This window comes from Protopterus annectens, chromosome 10.part0 (assembly GCF_019279795.1).
Source record: "Protopterus annectens isolate FY-2018-M chromosome 10.part0, PAN1.0, whole genome shotgun sequence".
NCBI lineage: Eukaryota > Metazoa > Chordata > Ceratodontiformes > Protopteridae > Protopterus > Protopterus annectens.
In genome coordinates, this window is record NC_056744.1 from 952,383,650 (window position 1) to 952,406,149 (window position 22,500).

At 39.7% G+C, this 22,500-nt stretch overlaps 1 protein-coding gene across 7 annotated transcripts in view; it reads right to left on the reverse strand.

Moving 5' to 3' along the window:
• Window positions 1–22,500, reverse strand: part of COL11A1 (collagen type XI alpha 1 chain) — a 625,054-nt gene that overhangs the window by 284,852 nt on the left and 317,702 nt on the right. For all 7 annotated transcript variants that reach the window (XM_044085726.1, XM_044085723.1, XM_044085729.1 and 4 more), the window contains 6 exons: window positions 22,453–22,500; window positions 17,378–17,422; window positions 1,723–1,776; window positions 1,578–1,622; window positions 1,202–1,255; window positions 681–725 (listed from right to left, as the gene is read on the reverse strand). The exon at window positions 22,453–22,500 is cut by the window's right edge and continues 6 nt beyond it. In XM_044085726.1, coding sequence (XP_043941661.1) covers window positions 681–725; window positions 1,202–1,255; window positions 1,578–1,622; window positions 1,723–1,776; window positions 17,378–17,422; window positions 22,453–22,500 — 291 coding nt within the window. The remainder of the gene's footprint in view (window positions 1–680; window positions 726–1,201; window positions 1,256–1,577; window positions 1,623–1,722; window positions 1,777–17,377; window positions 17,423–22,452) is intronic.

The window sequence follows — 22,500 nt, forward strand, 5'->3', positions numbered from 1 at the left end:
TGTGTGTGTGTGTGTGTGTGTGTGTGTGAGACCATGTGAGAGTGTATGTGTGTGTGTGTAAGTGTGGAGTTGATGTGATTTTGGCAGTCTTACAAAGACAGTCAAAGTAGGGGGTGGCATGCCACAAACATATTACCCACGCCTACATAATGGGGGCCCTCTAACCAAAGAATTCAAACTTTAAAGTCTGGACTGAAATATGACACCAAAGCCGGAACAGCTTTTTAAGTCTTTATACTATTTCTATTTGTGTTAACTGTACTGACAGAGTTTTGAAAGGAAGAAGGAAGGTGAATGGAAACCATGCAGTCTGCCAAAAACCTTCTAGAGCAGTTTTAGTGTGCCTATAATACATGAAGACATTGCATTTCACTGACAGTTACTTTTGTTGTTCCCATTGTATAGCCACACTGCTCCATGTCATATTCAAGACTATCTGGCAAAATGTCTGTAATACATTAACAAATCTCTACACACTGATACATTAATTTGTTTAATAACAAGGCTTTATAACATGTTATAAGCACAATAGTACAGACATAGAAATTGCAATCAGCTGATAAAACAAGATACAGACAAATCAATGGGCAAAGGCAGAGACAAAACTCTAGTTACCAACACACATTTAGGAAAGCTGAAAAGACAAGCATATGATATGAACAGCAACACTGGAAACTTACTTTTTCACCAGGAGGGCCAATAGGACCTTGAGGACCAGGAAGACCCTAGTGGAAAAGGAAAAAATAACTGGTGACTTCAGACTTTATGTATAGTGTGTGTTTGCTTTATCTACATGATTTTCCTTTGAAATACTGAAAGATTTACTGTCCTGCTTAAAAATGGAAGTCACAAAAAGAGCTTTTTACAGTCTAGTTGAGGTCTTTTGACTTTTTGCAAGTGCTACTACTTTGGCATGCAGCTTGTAACATGAGCTGTCTCTCAGAGGCCCCAAAGGTGTGGCCTTCTTTATTAGTATTCCAGACAAATGAATGAATCATTTTCTCCCCTAAAAGGCAGTCAGAACTTCAAATTATTCCAAAATACGTTCAACATTATGTACAGCTGAGAGTGAGCGAGCGGAAGATAAAATAAGGCAGTATTGCCTGTGAGAGTAACTTAATAAGGTTATTTTACAGTTTTCTGAGCGAATTCACAGAAACATGTGGAAAAATGAGTATATGTTAATGTGCTGCAGACTTACTTGTGGACCAGAGATTCCTTGCTGACCGGCAGGCCCAGGTTCTCCTTGCGGGCCCTAAATACAAAACAGAAGAAAAAACAAAGTAAAACATCATCTTTTAGAGCCTGCAACAGAAAAAAGCAAGGATGTTTTCCCAAAGCAAGTAGCCTATATGTGCATAGGATAGCTGTTGGCAACAAACTGCATTACTGTTCAGTAGTTTACAGGTTTACTCCCACACAATAAAATGGACTATTGTACAACACTGGACCCTCTGTACGAAACTAAAAGGACATAAATGTGCATTTCAGTCCTGCTTTTTTCAACAAGTGAAAATAAATTAAATAAGGAAATAAATAAATAAATAAATAAATAAATCTTTAATGTAGACACCTACCATGTTTCCTTTAGGTCCCTGGGGGCCGTCAAGACCTGCTACACCCTGAAAATAAGTAAAATATTGTAATAAATCTTGTTTCACAAAGGAAAATTAAGTGCATATGGTTTTATATGGGAGATGCATTGCAAGCAGTCATACATACAGGTTGTCCAGGTGGGCCGGGTTGTCCTCTTGGGCCAAGCAGTCCTCTTGGACCCTAAAAGGAAAAAAAAACAAAATGAATAAAAGCAGAGTTTGTTAAAGGTACTCAGAAATCAGCATTATGTTAAAAAGGCTTTCGAGCTTGGTAGGCAGTGACATTAACTCAGAGTTGTAGATCCTCATCTTGCAAAGCTGTCTTGTTAAAAATGCATGACTTTATAATGCATACACTTCTGCTATTCACTGAGTTTTGGGCATCAATATTCTACCTGTTTTATACTACTAGATGATATAGGATTTTTAACTGCATCATATAAGATGTGCAGTTGTGCATTTGATACATGACATCTAATAAAATGTTATCTAAAAAGTCATGCCAAAACAAGAACACATCAAAAGTGACATCAAACCTCCCCTGTAGTTCTCAACATAATAAGTAAAATCTATTAACACTCTTTAGTATTTCAGTTCATTACACAAAATTTCCTTTACCAGGAAAGACTTTGATCAAATAAATTATTTCACTAGCAAAAGGTCTTTACTTCTTTATTTAAACTTATTGGCAAAAACGTGTTTTGCTTTTGCTCTAGAGATGTATTGACCATGTTCATGCATTAGAAATGAAACACATCCATGGAATAGACATGAAAACATTGCTCTAGACTGAGCTCTACAATTACAGTAAGAATAGCTATGACTTTAAAGCATACTGCTCAATATCATAAAGTTGCTTTTTTTACAAAATGTCATGCACACTGTTAGATCTGCCCTACATGTGACAGTTCTGACAGCTTGCATTTGGGTAAAGAATGTTCTGGCAAAATGTGGCCTAACTTCTTTTGTTTACTTTTTATAAAACATTTGATAAAAACTCTTTCAGCTTTTCCCGGTTAGGGGTCGCCACAGCGGAACTCCAGTCCGCTCATGATTGGCAGTGGATTTTACGGTGAAGAGTTGCCAGCCCGATGCCCAACCTTCAACGAAGGCACACCCATTCACGCTCACACCTACCTGCATGTCTTTAGCGTCACTCGACCATGGGGCGGACATGCAGACTCCACACAGAAGGTGCTCCAGCCGAGAATTGAACGGGAGAACCTCTTGCTGTGAGGCGACAATGCTAACCGCTGCAGCACTGTGGCTGTTATACATTTGATAAAGGGGTCCATATTCTCTCATTCAGATATTGCCAGTTATTCAACAGTTAACCATAACAATATGGATCCATGTTGCATACCTGGGGGCAATGAATAAAGTTATATACAGAAGAAGGGGCATTGTGATCTCAGTTAGAAAACAAGAAGACAATCATACAAAGTGTAATGGATACTGGTGTCCCATGCATTGCAAAAGAATAAAGAAATCACTACATTCCAGCATAATACATATACCATGCAGTGCTAGCAATTTTAAGATTCATAACACATAACCTGAAGGTAATGTTTAACACTGCCTTTGGAAATGTTACCAAGTCTGACTGAGACAAGTATAAAACATCAAAGGACTAGCAAGAGAGAACATTGGGAAGTCATTTACATTTACCATGTTTCTCTGCCTGTTTTTTTTTTTTAATCAGTGCTTGACCAAATGACATCACATCTACAGAAGTTTTAGGAGGCAGCAGTAAGTAATTTGTAAAACTATGAGGCAGTGAGTATGACTGAGTGATCTCTTCGTGAAGAAGGAATAATGCAGTCTTGTTCTCAGTGTTAAGGACATGCACAAAGTTTGAACAGTAAATAAACAAGACAGCTGCTCCCAAGGAACTGAGTGACAGGAAGGCTCCTAAAGCAAAGTGATAAAGCTAACCCTCTACAGACTACAGCACCTGTATATTATATCACATTTGCTTGAGGGCAGGACAAAATAATCCTGTCTAGTCTGCCCTTTTATGTGCATTTAACTTTCTACCTCCCCCCATTCATACCTTCCCTTTTTTCACCTGTCCCACTCCCTCTTGAAAGCCTTATTGGAATCTTTCTCTACTACAAATTCTGGTAACATACCAACAGGCATATACCTCTTTGTAAAAAAAAGTACTCTCTGAGACAGAGGGAGTAATTAATCCTTACAGTCTTCTGCCTGTACTACTCCTTACGCTATTATTCTTCCTGTACAGGGTGACTCCTTCACATCTCTCTCTTATATGACATTGTACACAGTATTCTACCCCCAATCTCTTTTGGTCTCAAATGAGAATAACATAACTATCTCCTCTAGCATGTGGTTATATTTTACACTCCACTTATTGGAGCTTTCTGGAAACACTTTTCTAGATTCCTTCCAGCATCTTGATGTTCCTTTCTTTGCATGGCCTCTAAACATGCATGTAGAACTCAAGATGTTGTTTGCTTCAGGTCCTATAGGCTGTACTTTCTGTTTGCATAAGGAATCTGCCCCCTGAGGATACACCCAACATTCTGTTTGCCATTGCCACTACCCTCTCTTTCTGCTCCTGGTGGCTCAAACCAGGTGTGATCAACACCCCTTCATATACATACACTTTTCATGCTCTGTTGCTATTATCTCCATGACCCCTAGCTAATTCAGCTAACTCCTGAACTCTTTCTATCCTGGATCTTGGAATTTTCTGTGCTTCTTCAGCCAGATTCAGATTGACCCCCTTTCTACGATACCAGTCTTTATTCACTCCTGCAGTCTCTCATCCTCTTGTATCATTGTGTCTGAGGCATGATACACTGTATTAATCTACCAGCTCTTCCCTTATTCTATCTTAACTACCAAATTAGTTAGCCTAACTTCTTATGCAGGCTGCACCCTTACTGCATTCATGTGTTGATGTTTTTCCTCCTCTCTGACCTCGCATTAGATGCCCTCCTTTACTCTTTTATATAGAGTGTTAGTCCATCTTACATGTTTTTCAAATCTATCCTTAGTTATATGTCCACTGCCTAACTAACACAATAAGCAAACACTGAGGATGTCTGACCAAGAGGAGAAATGAAAACGATTATCTATCCAGGGTAGGCTAAAGAACATGCTGGTTTATTAGATGCAGAACACCAGACTACATAACCCACCATGGACTGTGACCCTATTGTTAGAGGGAGAGATGTGTGCCTTATAATCCTTACAGCTATGCTGTCAAGAGATGTATGCTATTGATATAATCACCCTTTGCAAATAGATCAGGTAAGAGTGGACAGACAAATGGAAATGCAAAATGTACCCAGTGTAATTCAAAAAAAGAATTAGAGAACCTTACCTAAAATAGGTATACTGGGCCCTACCCTGGAGACAGGCCTAGGGGCTGGTGTTTAGCAGATGTGGCCACATAAGTCCACCTAAGCTCAGCCCAAAACATTTCTTGGAGCTGCTATATTAGCTCACCCCCTCCTCCCCACAAAAAACAAAGTTGGTTGGGTGGGGGGGGGGGTAATCAGGTGCAATGTCAGTCAAGTGATAAGGAGTAGCAGGATATATTAACGTGGACTCGATCCTGGCAATGGAAAGTGGTTCTTGGACAATGGAATGTCACTCTAGTTAGCTTATACAAGAGATTTTAAAATTATCACTAGATGTAGATGGCCTTACATCTACACTCCAGCAATCGTTCTACACCAGACTTAGGACTGGGGGTCATTTATCTCCATTACTGATACTAAGTTTCAATAGAGACTCCCAGCAGGTGTAATTGTGCTCTCAAGTCTCCATGCCTATATAATTCAGTTGGAGTTTCTGTCATTAAATAGTGAGGCAACTTCAGTGCAGCTAAGAGCTGCAGAAAGGACTATTGCTGTTTATGCATCTGCACCTAACAGCTGTCCGGAGTATTCAGCCTTCTTATATTCTGTTGTTCTGGTATGAGACTTCAGTTCTTAATCAGAGGATTGATGAAGACACTGGTAGGAATGTGACAAGAAGGTATAGGCCTGATATGAATGGAAAACTGTTTCTGGAGTTGTACACTAATCATGTGTTATTCACAGTAAACACCCTGTTCTAACACAAAGATATCCAAAAGTGGAGTTTGTATGAAAGCACCTTGCACCAAATGCCAGCGCATGACTGTGGTCATGTCTCCAGTCCTGATGCAGCATTTAATGTGAACTGCAATTACCATTTGGTGTTAAACTTCAGGTGGCTGGTTGTTAGTTGCCAGATGGTGGAGGCAGTAGTTATACAGACTTAGCAAACTCAAACATGCAGACGGGGTGTACTGGGTACATCCAGCCAATATTTCTGTTTGGGATGGTCCAGCATCTGCCATAAGCCTGGGCAAGTCATGGACATGGAATAAATACCTGTTCAAAATTTTGAAGAGATGAACCAGTGGTGAGGAGCTACAGTGAAAAGGTAGTTGGTGCTTGATTTCACAATGACTCTGGAACAATCTGGTGTATACATGGGGTGAAATAAGCCACAAGGCTGACAAAAGGGGCCTACCTAACACTGCTGGTGGGGAGAGGGTTCTGGATTTAACTATGATATAATGAGAAACCAGGAATACATCAGCTACAGTAGTCAGCAAAATGAAGGCTCAGTTGTGAAAGATGCTTGTCAAGGCCAAGGAGGATGGGGTGGCATTCTGACAGCCTCACGTTCCGGCAAGCCATCCAATGAGTTTAGAAAGGGAAAGTGGGATGTTCACCAGGCTGTTCGCAGCAAGGGTGCAGAAATGTGACCCTTGACAAGGGGTACTTTTAACTGGTAGAAGGAAATCTTTGAGATAATCCTGAATCTAGTGGATATGCCCTCGTCTGAGGAGGCAGTGCCAGTAGAAAATGGTAGAAATGGACCAATTTTAGTGGAAGAGGACAGTATAGTGGGTAAACAATTTTCCTGTTGCAAGGTTCTTCGCGTGGATAACAGTTGATCTGAAAGCACTAGACATTGTTGATGTGTCACAGTAGATTAGGGTTACCACCTGTCCCACTTTGCGAGGGACAGTCCCTCTTTGGGCAGCTGTGTCCTGCCAAAACATTTTAAAAATGGCAAATGTCCTGAGATTTGAGGACAAAATTATTTCCTGTATTTTATATAATAGTTGCATAAAACAGTTATTCTGTATCTAAAATACCTAAATGTTATAAGAAACAGAATAGGCAACTAAATTGCTACAAGAATAAGCTTTTATTTAGGCAAAAATGTTAAGTTCTAACCTTTGTAGTGATTGAGGGTATGTGTCGGCCTGTAAAATCTGATGTTTGTACCAAAGATGTCCCACTTTGGCCGTTTGAAAAGGTGGCAACCCTACAGTAGATATGCTTGTCCAATCTTATATGGAAGGCTGGGATGTTGGTAATTCCAGAGTAGTGGCTTAAGTTTTCAGAAAGTAACTTAGAAGAGTGTGTTCCATTTATGCAGGGCTCAAACTCCCTAACATCCCTAGGAAAGTAAATGCCAGAATGCTTTAGTGGATACTGAATGGAAGACTTAAACCTCTGCTTCATGTAGGGCAATGCATGATGCGGAACAGTACATAAACTCTTTGTCCTTGAAGAGATATGGAACGTGATCACTGAAGTTTGCCAGTGCAGTCTACATGTGATTTATTGACCTGGATAAGATATATGATTACACACACCACAATATTTTGTGGGAAGCTTTCCAACAGAATGGGGTCCAAAGTCACTTCTACGTAATTGAAGAATAAAGTTGTGATCACATTCATGGATGGCACAGGACTCTGCCAAGCTTGAATCATATCAACCCATCTGTCTGTAATTTTCATGCATCAAATATCAAGGTGTGCCAAGGCAGCAACAGTATCCGATTTTGGAATGTGAGAGTTATATCCTTTTTGCTGTCAGATGATGTCCTTGTAGTTTCAGGTGAATCTGATTTCCATCTGGACTGAGTGACTATCGAGTGTTAAGCTTGGTTGAAAATGAGCACATCTATATCACAGGTCACCTTCTCTCCCCAAGAAGACTAGAGAGCTGTCTGCAGGAAAATGAGTAACAGCTAACCTAGGAACATGTTCAATGATCTATGCAAAGGTGACTGGGAGTATGACCAACAGATGGCAGTAGCAATCACTACTACAAATATTGTACTAGACTATAGTAGTAAACTGAGAATTGAATTCCAGTATTCCAGCAGACGGCAGTAGCAATCACTACTACATTGTACTGTACTATAGTAGTAAACAGAGAATTGAATTCCAGTACGACCAGCAGATGGCAGTAGCAATCCCAAACATTGCACTAGATACAGTAATAAACTGAGAACTGGGGCTGATGAATGAAGAGAATGAGAGGGAGAGAAGGTTGGATGACGTGCGGATAGTGAATCATGAAGTGCAGTGGATTAGCAAGAAGGAAGTAAGGATAGCTATGAAGAGGATGAAGAATGGAAAGGCTGTTGGTCCAGATGACATACCTGTGGAAGCATGGAGGTGTTTAGGTGAAATGGCAGTGGAGTTTTTAACTAGATTGTTTAATGAAATCTTGGAAAGTGAGGATGCCTGAGGAATGGAGAAAAAGTGTTTTGGTACCGATTTTTAAGAATAAGGGTGATGTGCAGAGCTGTAGTAACTACAGAGGGATTAAACTGATCAGTCACAGCATGAAGTTATGGGAGGGAGTAGTGGAAGCAAGGTTAAGAAGGAAGGTGATGATTAGTGATCAGCAGTATGGTTTCATGCCAGGGAAAGAGCACTACAGATGCAATGTTTGCTCTGAGAGTGTTGATGGAGAAGTACAGAGAATGTCAGAAGATGTTGCATTGTGTCTTTGTGGATTTAGAGAACGCATATGACAGGGTACCTAGAGAGGAGTTGTGGTGTTGTATGAGGAAGTCAGGAGTGTCAGAGAAGTATGTAAGAGTGGTACAGGATATGTACGATGGTAGTGTGACAGCGGTGAGGTCTGCGGTGGGAGAGATGGATGTGTTTAAGGTGGAGGTGGGATTACATCAAGGTTCAGCTCTGAGCTTTTCTTATTTGTAATGGTGATGGAGTAGTTGACAGACGAGATCAGACAGGAGTCCCCATGGACTATGATGTTTGCAGATGACATTGTGATCTGTAGTGAGAGTAGTGAACAGGTGGAGGAGACCCTGGAGAGGTGGAGATATGCTCTAGAGAGAAGATGAATGAAGGTCAGCAGGACTAAGACACAATATATGTGTGTGAATGAGAGGGAGGATAGAGGAATGGTGAGGATGCAGGGAGTAGTGGTGGCGAAGGTGGATGAGTTTAAATACTTGGGATCAACAGTTCAGAGTAATGGTGAGTGTGGAAGAGAGGTGAAGAAGAGAGTACAGGCAGAATGGAGTGGGTGGAGAAGAGTGTCAGGAGTGATTTGTGACAGATGAGTACCAGTAAGAGTGAAAGGGAAGGTCTACAAGAGGGTAGTGAGACCAGCTATGTTATATGGGTTGGAGACAGTGGCATTGACAAAAAGGCAGGAGTCAGAGCTTGAAGTGGCAGAGTTGAAGATGTTAAGATTTGCACTAGGTGTGACATGGATGGACAGGATTAGGAATAAGCATATTAGAAGGTCAGCCCAGGTTGGAAGGTTTGGACACAAAGCCAGAGAGGCAAGATTACGTTGGTTTGGACATGTGCTGAGGAGGGATGCAGAGTATATTGGGAAAAAGTTGCTAAGGATGAAGCTGCCAGGTAACAGGAAAAGAGGAAGGCCTAAGATAAGGTTTATGGATGTGGTAAGAGAGGACATGCAGGTGGTTGGTGTGACACAGCAAGATGCATAGGATAGGAAGAAATGGAAACAGATGATCCGCTGTGGCGACCCCTAACGGGAGCAGCCGAAAGAAGAAGAAGATAGTAATAAACTGAGAATTGAATTACAGCATTAAGCTTTCAGTTTACCAGTTAGTTCATGTACCCTTCCTCACCCATTGTCACCAGCTTTGTGTACTACTTGAAAGCTTGAGATCATTGATAGAAGTGACAAGTAAGAGGTTCCTTCATGGGGTAGCTACGCTCAATGATCATGACAGACTGAGGCACTCAGCAGTTCAGAAAGATCTGGAGGTATAACTACTGCTCTTCTGTACTGAGGATTCAGATGAGATTATTTGAGTGTCCTGTAAAGATGCCTCTCAACCCCTGAACAAAAAAGTTAAATAATAGCAATGGCCTTTAAAAATCAGAGCAGATGTAAAAAGTTTAAGCAACAAAAGCTATTCCAAACTTGAAGAGTAAAGGCTTAAAAAGACTAAAAGACTTGACTGTTTAGTTACTTATGCACAAACCTACAAAACCCATTAATTTAATCAGCCTTGATATCACTGGCAAAAGCTTACATGAATCCTGATACATGCATTTACATCCAAGCCCATCTATTTGTGATTGTGAAAAAAGATAGAGATTTCATCCTTCACTTAACAAAAGTAATCCAAACTAAACTAAACACATTCTACTTTAATCTTCTAAAAGCCATATATGGCTTGGACATGAGCTGTTGAAGTACATCCAGCCCCACTATGCACTGTTCAAATCCCAGCCTCATTGCACACTGACCAAATCCCAGCACCACAGCGCACTGATCAAATTCCAGCCCCACTACGCACTGACCAAATCCCAGCCCCACTACTCACTGACCAAATCCCAGCTCCACTACGCACTGATCAAATCCCCACCCCACTACGCACTGACCAATTCCCAGCCCCATTATGCACTAACCAAATCCCAGCCTCACTATGCACTGACTAAAATCCCCTTTTGTAAATGATCTCATCAGCCATCCCCTAGATCAGCAATTGAAGCTGTAAAACAGTGAACAGCTGACGTCCATAACTCCTGATTCTTAAAAGCATCAGCTTTCACAATTGTTTCCTGCATCCTCATATTTGTTCAGTTACACAACTCATAGGTAGTCATGAACACAAATTTAAAACACCTGAGACCAAATCTTACAGGCAGGTGCATATTACAATACAACCAACCCTTGGCATAAATTAAAACAAGCACATGGACTTTTGGAACACCAGATTAAACTTATCAGTGAGGGTTACTGAATACCAACTAAAGGAATAAAAATGGAGGATATGTGGAACAGTCCCAAAGTATGACTTGCTTAAAAGTCACTGCTGATTCATTTCTTAAATTATGGGACTGTCCTAAGCTTGAAAACAATTGGACATGGCCTTACTAAGGTAGCTATCAGGGTGGCAATGAGCAATCTTCTTTTTAACTCTGAAGATTGGATTTTAATGGACATCCTTGCTAAGGCATCCCTCACATTAAAGTCTTCAGTTATCTGAATACTAGGTATGTCACTGAGACAAAAACACCCTGATGACTTAAAGTGTCATTATTATATTTAATTCATCAAAAAGTATATGTACTTACTCAATATGGACCTGCTATACTCAATGAAAACCCTGACAAAGTGTATTTTAAATATGCAAGAAATATGTCTTCTTTCTATTCCCAGATGTCTGCAATGTATCAAATACTAGCTGTTGATGAACAGGGCTCCTAGCTTATGAAGAAGATATCCCCTTGGCATGTTGCATGTGGTGTTGTAACTGTTCTGTTATTGAGTAGATCTTAACAGGGTATACTATGCTTTTACTAGATTATCCAGTATGTCAATGTTTGATGTTTTATTGTGTTTTGTTTTAAAGCAATCTCTCTTTTTTTGTCGTAATTGTTATCATTACAGTGTTTTTAGTTAAACAAAAAAAGTCTGTTTTAGGACAGCAGCCACATGCCTGTTATTAGCACATGCATATCAGCATTTCAACTTCCAAGTCACTGTCAGACTGTCAGATTTTAATTTTTCTTCCTTTATTGCTAATTCATTCTACATCTCTCACCAATCCTTTGATGATAATGCAGAAGAGTATTGTTCCATAAGTCTTTACGTACATAAGGCAGAGCACTGCCATCCTGCAGAGACACACAGTACATCCCACCCTTGTCAGTTTCTGTACTCTTACAGTTCCAGCGGTCATACAGACACCTAACTGTAGCATTCTTTTGTCCTCATCTACAAACATTCTATCAGTGCTACAAAAGTCAAGTAATACCTCTCAATTGCTATGCCTTAGGCATAGCACTATAAGTTCACAGGTTCATGGGTCAACACTAGACTGCTGATCCAGAGGACCATTAGTAGTCTAACCACAAAATCCCAAATTGTAGGTACCCATTGACATGACTAATTTGGACCTGATTTTATTTCTCCTTTCAATGAGGGCTTGAGGGGCCAAACCCAGGGGTGAATTAATGATTGCCCATCAACTGATCTAGGTTATGCTTAAAGATGGTCAGGAAGCTACTTTGCTTTAAATGCAAAGGAACTTGATTTTATAAAAGAGGGATTCTCCCACATATATCTTTCCTCAACAGGTCCTATTTATGTTTTAGTGGAAGTTAAGATCACTTGAGCAGGTATTTAGGGTGTTATTAGTTTTATGGATGTGCAGAGGTTGTATAGGACTGAATCTATCAATGCTCTGTAGGCTAGATGGAGTCTGTAAATAGAAAAAGGCAGTCTGGGTAGCTTAAGTAAGATTTATCCTTGATTACATTAGTGTGGGAGCATTGTGGATTCTCAAGCTAGGTCATATGCTTAGACAAGTCCATAGCAAAAGAGCCATTATACTTTAGGGGCCTGATGAGGGAGAAGTAGAGGGATAATCACTTCCTTAGATCCAACAGAAATGCCTCTGGTGATTAGTCTGGATAGGTAAAAGGATTTCATAACAACAGTGAACACATGGAGATCAAAGGATTGATCACTGTCAATCAAAGTGCCAGGTCCCTAATGATTAAATCAACTTTCAAAGGGTGTCACCTATGTGATAGATGCATGTGCCTTGTCTGCCAAAGGACACAATGCTGCATTTCTTGGCATTTCATTTTAGGACATAGTCCAAGCAAAACATGGTGCATGTTTGTCCCTCCTGAAGAATTTCAAAGTCATTTGGAGAATCAGTGATGCTTGCAGGTTTGCAGGCATCTGCAAACATAGTTAGCCACAGGTTTTTGATATCCGTCTTAACACCAGAGATGTAACTACTAAAAATAAGTTATCATAGGACTGCTTGTTGGGGAACACCAGTAGTAACTAAGCTTTTGAAAGAGAGTATGCCTCCTAGAATAACAGATTGGGTTCTTGCCACTTAGTAAGTTTCTTTCCAGTAGGGAATATTGGAGCTTATATTTAGTTTTATTAGCTTGTCCATAATGCCAGGATGTGGGACAGCATCAAAGGCCTTGATCATTTCCAGGTAGGCCATGTCAATCAATTTGCCTGAATGTAATGTATCTGTGAAATGTCCAAAGAAGCTCATCAGGATAAGGAGACAGGATCGCCCCTTAACAAACCCTGACAGGATTGGATCTAGTGCTTGTAGGCTGCCTTTGTCCTTGTTAATAGATTTTATAATGATGTGTTCCACTGCTTTGCAGATAAGACTGGTCTACAGTTTCCTAAACCAGTAGTGGAGCATGCCTTGTAGACTGGATGACCATCATAGTACTCCATCCCTCTAGCAGAAATCCATTGTAGAGGCTGAGGTTAAACAGGTTTAGTAGCAAGTCTGTCAAAAAGTGTCTGCTGCTAACAAGAAGGCAACCTGACACATTATCAGGAACCATAGAACAAGTGTTTTTAACCATGAAGAGACTATATAGGACTTGCCAAGGATATCAGAGGGGGTGGTGTGGGTGTGTTAATAAGAAGGTGAACCTTAGGGGAAGACAGAGAGTAAAGTTAAAGTGAAATTTGTCCACTAATGTTTTGGCTATGTCCTCATGGATCAAGTACGTAATGTTCTTTTGTATTATCACTGCTGACCATTAACCTCTAAAGTTTCTGACACAGATGAAAAATGCTCTGTGGCTGCACTTTGCAGAGATAGCAATTCTTAAGTCATACATAATTTTAGTAGATTTGATTTTGTTTCTCATTTCTTTGTTGATCATTTTAAATTCAGCTCAAGAAATAGGATATTAAGTTTGGTATAGAGGCCACGTTTCTTCCTCTAATTGTATTGTTTGTTTTTACTAGGGCTGGATATTAAGTTTGGTATAGAGGCCACGTTTCTTCCTCTAATTGTATTGTTTGTTTATACTAGGGCTGGATATTAAGTTTGGTATAGAGGCCACGTTTCTTCCTCTAATTGTATTGTTTGTTTATACTAGGGCTCCACCATAGGAGTTTATTCCTGAATCTGGCTTTATATTTACATCTTCTCGGGACAGATACTTTAATGCATGCTTTGAGGTGGGCTCAGAAATTCTTTGTAAATGTTTCAGTATGCAATATGTGCTCATTGAGGGGAGGAGCATGCTTAAATTTCATCAGGTTATCAGTTAGCTAGAGTAGGTTTGCCTTAGAGCAGTCTTTAAAGACAGAAGTGTTTTCTGATAAGTAAGATTTTAGTCTTGTAGTGAGTGTTACTGAATGATGGACAAATTAAATCAGTGACATGGTAACTGTAGTTGTTGAGCAAACAGTGGCAATATGGGTGAGAACTTCTTCCAGTATCTTTGAACCGCTAGCTGGGACTTTAACTTGAACCTGAACTAGCAGTAATAAAATCCAGGAATTCTTGGCATATTTATTTGTGTTTGTGTAGGTTTCCCTGTTAATGGAGGGATGGTGCAAGTGCTAGTTTTAATAGGGAGATATAATTTTGTTTAAATATGATTTGTGGCCTGCAGGTGACAGGGAGGGGCTGTTTAAATATGATTTGTGGCCTGCAGGTGACAAGGAGTGGGGTAGGGTAGCTGGCTATGATATAGTATGGATTTCTATTTACCATGAAAAGGATGTGGATATGTTTAAGGGTGTTGTGCTGGCTTAAAAGGGTCTGGAGGTATGATGGCCTCTTAGGAATACAGACACCATTATTTTTTGGATTGGGTCTGAAAGATTAGTAGGCACTGAAAACTTGTAGTGGTGAGGTGCTACCACTGTTCTGGACTTCTTCTTTAGGGTTTTAGACTTGAGCAGTGCTAACTTTATGTAGATTTGATTGCTAGGTAAATTGAAAAGTCTGACCTTGCCTGAAAAAGGACACTCATGAATAGGAAAATGTCCAGGCCAACATATGAAAGCCATTAGGATAGAAGTGCAGACAATTCTTAGCAAAGCAGCCAGAGTTCTTGATCATATCCTTCCAGGCTGATATGTATTGGATCTCCTTTGAGTGACACCAGTAGCTAAGCCAATAACTGAAGGCAATTATCTTTTGTTTGTATCGTAGTATCATTCCTGGTAATGGTGAAATACTGCTCAATATTAGCTTCACGCCAATTTCTTATGCATATCCATGCTCCATCAAGTCTCTCTTCACATGATTCAAGGAGATATGAGTCAAATCATTCACGACCCGATGTGCTATGACCATGTCATATGTGTACTTAGAGTGAAAGGACACTATGACCATGTCATATGTGTACTTAGAGTGAAAGGACACAATAGCCTTAGTGACACTGTGGATCCTGGCACCTTAGAAGCAGTTGTCACTTTGCCTTTCATCAGCCTGGTGAGTGGTGTATCTTTGTGTCTGACTATAGTGTCACCTGTGACTAAGACATTATCAAAATGTACTTGACTTTGCTGACTTAAGGGATTTGGCCTGCCAGTTGAGTAACCCCAATTTATAATTACATTTTCTGTAGTGTCTGTGTATGTCATTTGCCTGTTAATGAGACGTTGAGTGATCTGTATACCAAACCTTCATCCAGGAGGCCTTTGTAGTTTAGTTGAGGCCATTTTAAGTACCACAGCATAAAAAGGCTTATTTCTTTGTCTAGGACATGGTGGGATGGCTGTGTGAGGTGGTGGTGTCAGAAACTGACAACATGCTGTCTATAGTCTTCTCACTGAAGATTGGTTGGCCTTCAATGTCCGTATATACTTTTACCTCTCACATGTGGAATAGTCTATAGAAAGAAACTAACAAATGTCAATAAGCATGAGGCAGTTCATCCTATTGTTATCAGGGTGGCAGAAGAGGGTCAGGTGAACTGTGAGTTCATAACATTTAGTAATGACTGAAACAGGAGGTCCTAATGAGTGCTAACGAAATGAATTTGTAGGAAGGGCCAATATACAAGAACATTAAGAAGAACAATATGTCAAAGCATCAGACATACAAATATATACCCACAGTAGCAACAGAAGGGTAGCAGTGGTGGGAGGAAAGTGGTAGATGGCAAAATGGAGAACTGAAATTTCTGCATTTATTTTCTGAATGGTGGTACAGAAAAGCACTTTGGGGGTTCATGTGCCCTAAGCTAAAACCTGAGAAGGTGAGTATGTTTCTGTAGGAAGCTGATTGGTACAGATGTACAAATCAGCTTTCTACAGTAAAAGCCAAAAAGATGTTTTTTTTTTGGTCTTGCAAAAGGGATGTGGGTCTGGTCATAGTAGCTTTCTACAGTAAAGCCGAAGTCCTTTTTTTCACTCTTTACCCGAAGAGCTGACAGAGTGAGGTACTGTACTGGGAACAAGCATCAGGCACTGACCAAGTGGGGTACTGTACTGGGGACAGGTACCAGGCACTGATCGAGTGGGGTACTGTACTGAGGACAAGCACCGGGCACTGAAGGAGTGATATGCTATGCTAGGGACAGGCACCAGGTGCTGATGGAGTGGGGTACTGTACTGGGAACAGGCAGCATGCACTAGGTGAGCCATGTACAGCTCTGCATATCAATAAATGAAGCACACCGAGGAAATTAAAAGGTATAGCTACAGGTAGCAGGTTATGTGAAGCAGTGATTAACAGTGCCATAGCCAGCAACAGCTTTGTGTAGTGATGAGACAAACCTAGGGCAATCAGTATTCTGCAGCTATAACTACAATCAAGCACAGAATGCCTAGAGACAGCAAATGATGAGTGGGAAAAAGTAATGCAACTACATTCAGTAATGGTATCTTGAAGACAGCAAACTATAAAATGACTCAGATGCCACAGCTGCAGTTTCAGTGCAAATGTACAGATCATGGCAAGGATTAGAAAAATAGTGCAAGAGACAATAAACAATATGCCTAGAGGGAACTAAAAACTGAATGATATACTTCTCTGTACTTGGGCATCCACAGCTGTCAACACTCCCACAGGAGTGTATGGGTAGTGCAAACACTTGGAAATGTTGGAAATAGTTCTCAGTAGTGTGTAGCCCTGCTGCAGAGTACACAACACTTTCCAGATGTACTGGAGCTCAGATATACTGATTTTCTTCATGCAGTTATACCTGTTTAAAAATGAATTATGTCTACATGAAGATTCTTTTATCATTAGCTGTGTGATATCTAGTAATGGAAGATCTATTGTGAAAAATTAGAAAGTGCTCCTCTCTCTTCCCCTACAATATGATTTTTAGTGCTCAAAGATTGAGAGGTACAAAGCCAGCCAACAGCTACAACTCTGCCGACCTTTAAAGATGGGTATATTCATTGTATCACTCATTATTCTTCGGCTATTTCAACCCTTAAAGAGTAACATCAGATTCACAACATATCTGAACTTTTGTTCAACCTTATTAAAATGATACAGTACTCCAAATAGTTTTGGTAACCCTTACATAAATTACTTTTTTACTCTTTGTGAATATGTACATACTGTACTACGCTATGCTAGCAAAATATTACTGAAGTTTTGATCATAACTCTAGCAAATGACTGTCTAATCTGCCCAAGGATTATCAACTGCAGAGTAATCTTCTAAAAACAAGCGAAAGAGCAGGTCATACTTACAGCTTCACCAGGTAATCCACGAGGTCCAACCTCTCCATCTTCTCCCTGTATATGGGAAGGAAAAACAGAACTGTTAACATGTGATTCTGTGTCAGTCCTGTAAATAGTGACAGGTTATAATCACCATTAATTAAAGCAGCAGAAACATTTTATAGGGTATAGGCAGAATAAACAACTTATTTGGGTCGTCAAGTCATCTAGTAAGTCATTTCTAGGTGCCACTGTTCCTTGCCACATTACCATTGTCTGCTTACTAATATTCAACACAATTAGTCATAATGTCTTTCCTTTTAAGGAGGTGTAGTCAACACTTTATAAACAAGGAAGTAAACTGAGGAGAACATCACCACAAATGAGGGCTCCTTTTCTAGGTGTTATCAACATTTCACAGTTTTTTTTTTATCTGTCTATTTTTGCTGACTGTGTTAGTCCCGCTATGCTAGTAGCCCCTTTTCAGGGGTGACTTGGTTCAGATTATTGTTAGTCTGCATATACTGTGGTTTCCCTTTAGCACCTCTTATACAAGCTCTATCCAGCTAAATTCCACACCCAAGGCTAGCTTCTGTAATCCATGAAAACATGGTCTTACAATTTAAATTCTCACACCCTCCCAGAAATTAAGAGAACACACCTTTGGCTGCTGAAAAGCACCTGTTCCAAGCAGCTCCTCAGATATCTTATTTGTTACCCAAACCTGGGTCACCTGTGTTACATTACAGATGGGGCTAACTCCTGTACTGGTTTTCCAATAACAGAGGTACCAGCCACCATTAGTATGTTTGCTGTTTCTTTCCATTTTGCAATAAAGCCTTTAAAAACCCTCCGTTCGCTTGTACTTGGGACAGGATATCCAGTAACAGAACACTCAGTGGTGTAGTCTGCCTTTATTCTATCATCTGTGTAAGCTTCATTGAGTTAGATTAAAACCCAGAGAGCCATCCAGTCACTAGCACTGCAGAAGTAATGGAAACATGCGGTGCTCATAGCCATATTCTGGTCCTAAGACTAGCACTTTTATCATGACCCTTTATCATTATATTCTGGTCCTAACAATAACACCTTGACCATAACCCTTTATCGTTATATTCTGGTCCTAACAGTAACACCCTCATTGTGACCCTTTATTGTTTCATTGTGGTCCTAGCAGTAACACCTTGATCATGACCCTTTATCGTTACATTGTAGTCCTAGCAGTAACACCTTGATCATGACCCTTTATCGTTACATTGTGGTTCTAGCAGTAACACCTTGATCATGACCCTTTATAGTCACATTCCGGTCCTTTTGTTATCATGACCCCTTATTACTAGTACCCCCCCCCCACACTAGTTTAAACAAATAAAATGCAAAACTACACATAAGAATCATAGTAAAACACTTTAGAAACTATCCTCACCATTTTTATGAATACCTGATAAAAGTAACTATTTGATTCCATACTTAGAAACAACACTTGTCATACTAATACAAATTATTATTATGGATGTTATACAATGTCTAGTCTGCAGAAAGATACACCAAAGTGTTTTATTTTCAATTAGTGTATGTAATGAAACACTGTTAGTGTAGTCTTGCATGTTTCTGCCAGCAAACTGTGCTTACTATGTGCAATTTGTTAATTATCCAATTATTTAAACATGCAGTTTTATATTTGAGAAAAGTGAAACAAGTGTATGCACTGGACATGTTTAAACACCTCTATATACTTCTTGATATGTACATGTAAGTGTATATGTATGTATGTGTATGATCAGTCTTTACGTGCATGTCCATGCATTTGTAAACATACACACACATATTCCTTCAGACTTCATAAAGCAAAGTAAGGGGATGGTGCATGATGGGAAGGAGGCATAGCACATTGAAGAGAACAATGGCCAGACAACAGACAAGGAAAGAATTTAGAAGGAATGAATTGACCTTAAGAAATATAAAGCACAATGACTAGACAGGTCCTCTCCAAGTTTTCAGAAATATGGCTTGTGTGCTAGCATAACTCCATCACGGATGTCTTCAACAGACCACTGGCTAAGGAAAATGTGCTTGAGAAGTTTAAGGCAGTAAGTATAGTACCTTGTATGGGAAAAGATCAGGAAACCTCTGGAGAGCTATAGCCTGGTTAGCTTAACAATAGTATTGCAGAAAAATAAAAACAAAATTTGAGGGGAGGAGAATGGTTGAGGCATCCCTAGAGGACTGCAATTTCCTGAACAGTAACCAAAACATATTCATGGTCAGTATGAGACATAAGTGAAATCTTCATCTGTAAATAATATGTGATCCAGTTTTATGACTAGAACATGGGCGAACTACTGCTATAGCCAACAAGAGGAAACATACCCCCTTACCAAGAAAGGCTAATAGACTATGCGGCTTCATCACTACAGCCTCTAAAAGAGAGCACCACTACTCTGTCCTTAACGACCAAGCATCCTACCTTCTTCTAAGATCACTACTAAACTACTGAATCTATATTCCTTCCCAACCATTTTCTCAACTATCAGAATTTTTCAGAATGTCCAAACTTTTTCCTTTCATTTTTTGTCTGTCCCTCATAGAGTCTGTGGTTTTCCGGAAAATCATTGAAGATTCAGTCCCTAAATAATGACAGCCATTTGAATTTCAGATTTCAAATACTACAGAAAATGCATGTTAATGCAAATCCAGTTAATATAGCAACTTTTCTTTTAACTTTATAAGAGTAATATTTAAAATGTCTCCATGATTTTGGGCCTTTGTCCCCCATTATTTTTATCTTTGTCCAGACTCCTCTTAAGCTAAGATGTTGACAGGTATGCTTCCCATACACCTCAGGCAATTTCACAATAAGAGAAAGGATATACAACCATGGATCCCAAACTTTACTTACCCCCTTTTTTGCATCACACTGTATCAATCAAAAACTGTAGAATTTGTAGCTTCTCAGCTGCTAGACTAAATCTCTAGCATGCCCACCACCAGCAATAAGAGACTTGTCTACAACTCTAATTGTCAAAAAAAAAAACAAAATATGGGAACAGAATGTGCAGAAAAAAAGGCTGCCTGCCATTGCTTCCACAATCCAGGGCTAACCTAGGATTACCATATAAATACCCTATCCATCACCTAAAACAACAGTAACAATATGCTAGAAATGTTATAACTTGTTCTGTTGCATCTTTCCTCCATACCCACAATCTCCCCTATCACCATCCAACCCCGATTCTGCATGTCCTTCTGTCCTTACCTTTTACTTCTTCTCAACTGTATCATATTTTTCTAACCCTTCTTCTTAACCTTGAGTAAAACAGAAAACTGAGTACCCAAACCACAAAACGAACAGACACTAGACAGCTCAGATGAAACAATATGGTTATTTATTCAGGATTAAATGCTTTTGTCAAGCTTAAAACAAGACTTCCTCAGAATCCAAACACTTCTTAACCTTTACTTTCATGTTTTTTCCATCATTTTTTCCATCTCCCTCCTGAACCTTGCATCTTCCTATTCCTTATTGGAATTTCATGAGTCATTTGTTTTGTCTGTATCTTCACTAGTATGTTTTATAATCAGATTACAGGTACAGTACGGGATGGTAGGGAGAAGAGTTTAGCAGTTGATGTGTAAACACTGGACAATGGGGAGAATGCACAATGTTCAGTGCAAACAAATGCAAAATGCTACACTTTTACAACAAACCAAGTGTTTCATTTCGGTTCGGTGGACTGAAACTGATATTAAAAGAGCAAGAAAAGAATCTGGTAAAATTGATCTTACCTGGATCAGACCACCAGCAACAGAGTAAGAAGGCAACAGGATTAAACAAACTGTTGAGAGGTTTCCAATATACAGATCTCTGGTCAGACCACACCTTGATTAGTTTATAATTCTCGTGGCCATAGAAAAGTGCAATCAGGATGTTGGTAAGAATCTAAAGGAAAACTTTCAGAAACATCTGTGAGATGGAGGGAAAGGACTACAACTGGAGAATAGAGGAACTAGAACACTTCTCACTTGAGACTGCAAGAGATGAGCAGACATGACATAGATGGACCAAACAGATTCAGAGAGAAGTGAAGGGTGTCACCCTGAAAAGGACAAACAAAGAAGGAGGAAGGGGCGATGGGAAGCAGATTATAGGGACTAGCTATTCAGTTGATTTCCAAAAGTACTTTACAGAGACTGCTGCCCACCTAATGCACTGCTGTACAGACAATGGGCTACTGGAATGGATAGGGGAAGGGAATCCATACAGGCATTAAATAGTGCATGAGAAAAGGGGAGATAGGACAGAGAAAAAGATAAGGACATTGAAGGGCAGTTAAAATGTAAAATGTATTAAAGCATGGAGAATGGAGAAATAGGATGTTAAATGTACTTAAACAACAGACTAAACAGATTTACTGTCTCCTTCAACAATCAAACACTTGTATGCATCCATTTCTGTATATGTTTACGTACACACAGTTCCAGAAAATGCTGTGCAGAAGTGAATACTATGCATTGGGGATGTTAACTTCATAACCAAAAAATACTTTTATGAAAATGATATCTGCAGGAAAAATGTAAAGGAACAGAAACAATGTACTTTTATAGAATTTTAGAATATTTAAACAGATGTATGCAGTACAAGCAGTTCACACCATAAGCGACATATATGGGACAGCAAAGCAAAACATTAATCACATCTTTGCGGCCACTGCCGCTGACTTCACGGTAAGCTGGATAACTTAATGAATTGATGGACACATTGATTACTTCTTTCACAGTCCTTCTTCAATCAGACTTTAAAAACTGACCATGAAACTTAAAACACTTGTCATGCAATGCCACGCACATTTTTTTCATATGAAAACGTAGGCCATCTATTTAGTTACTTAAGTTTTCAACAACAATCACTGACAGAAATGTAATGTGGCCAGATAACCCCTAAGAACTATATACTACTTTTACAGAAATTCCCAACTTTTCCAGTTAAACCAACTGGGGCTGCAGATACAAATATCTTAGCTTATCTGAAATATGAATATTTGATTTATACTGTGTCAGTGCCACTTGTATGCAGGTGGATTCCCTGCATTACTGCTGATCCTTACCCTTTCTCCGTCTTCTCCAGGGGGACCAGGAGGGCCCTGTGGTCCAAG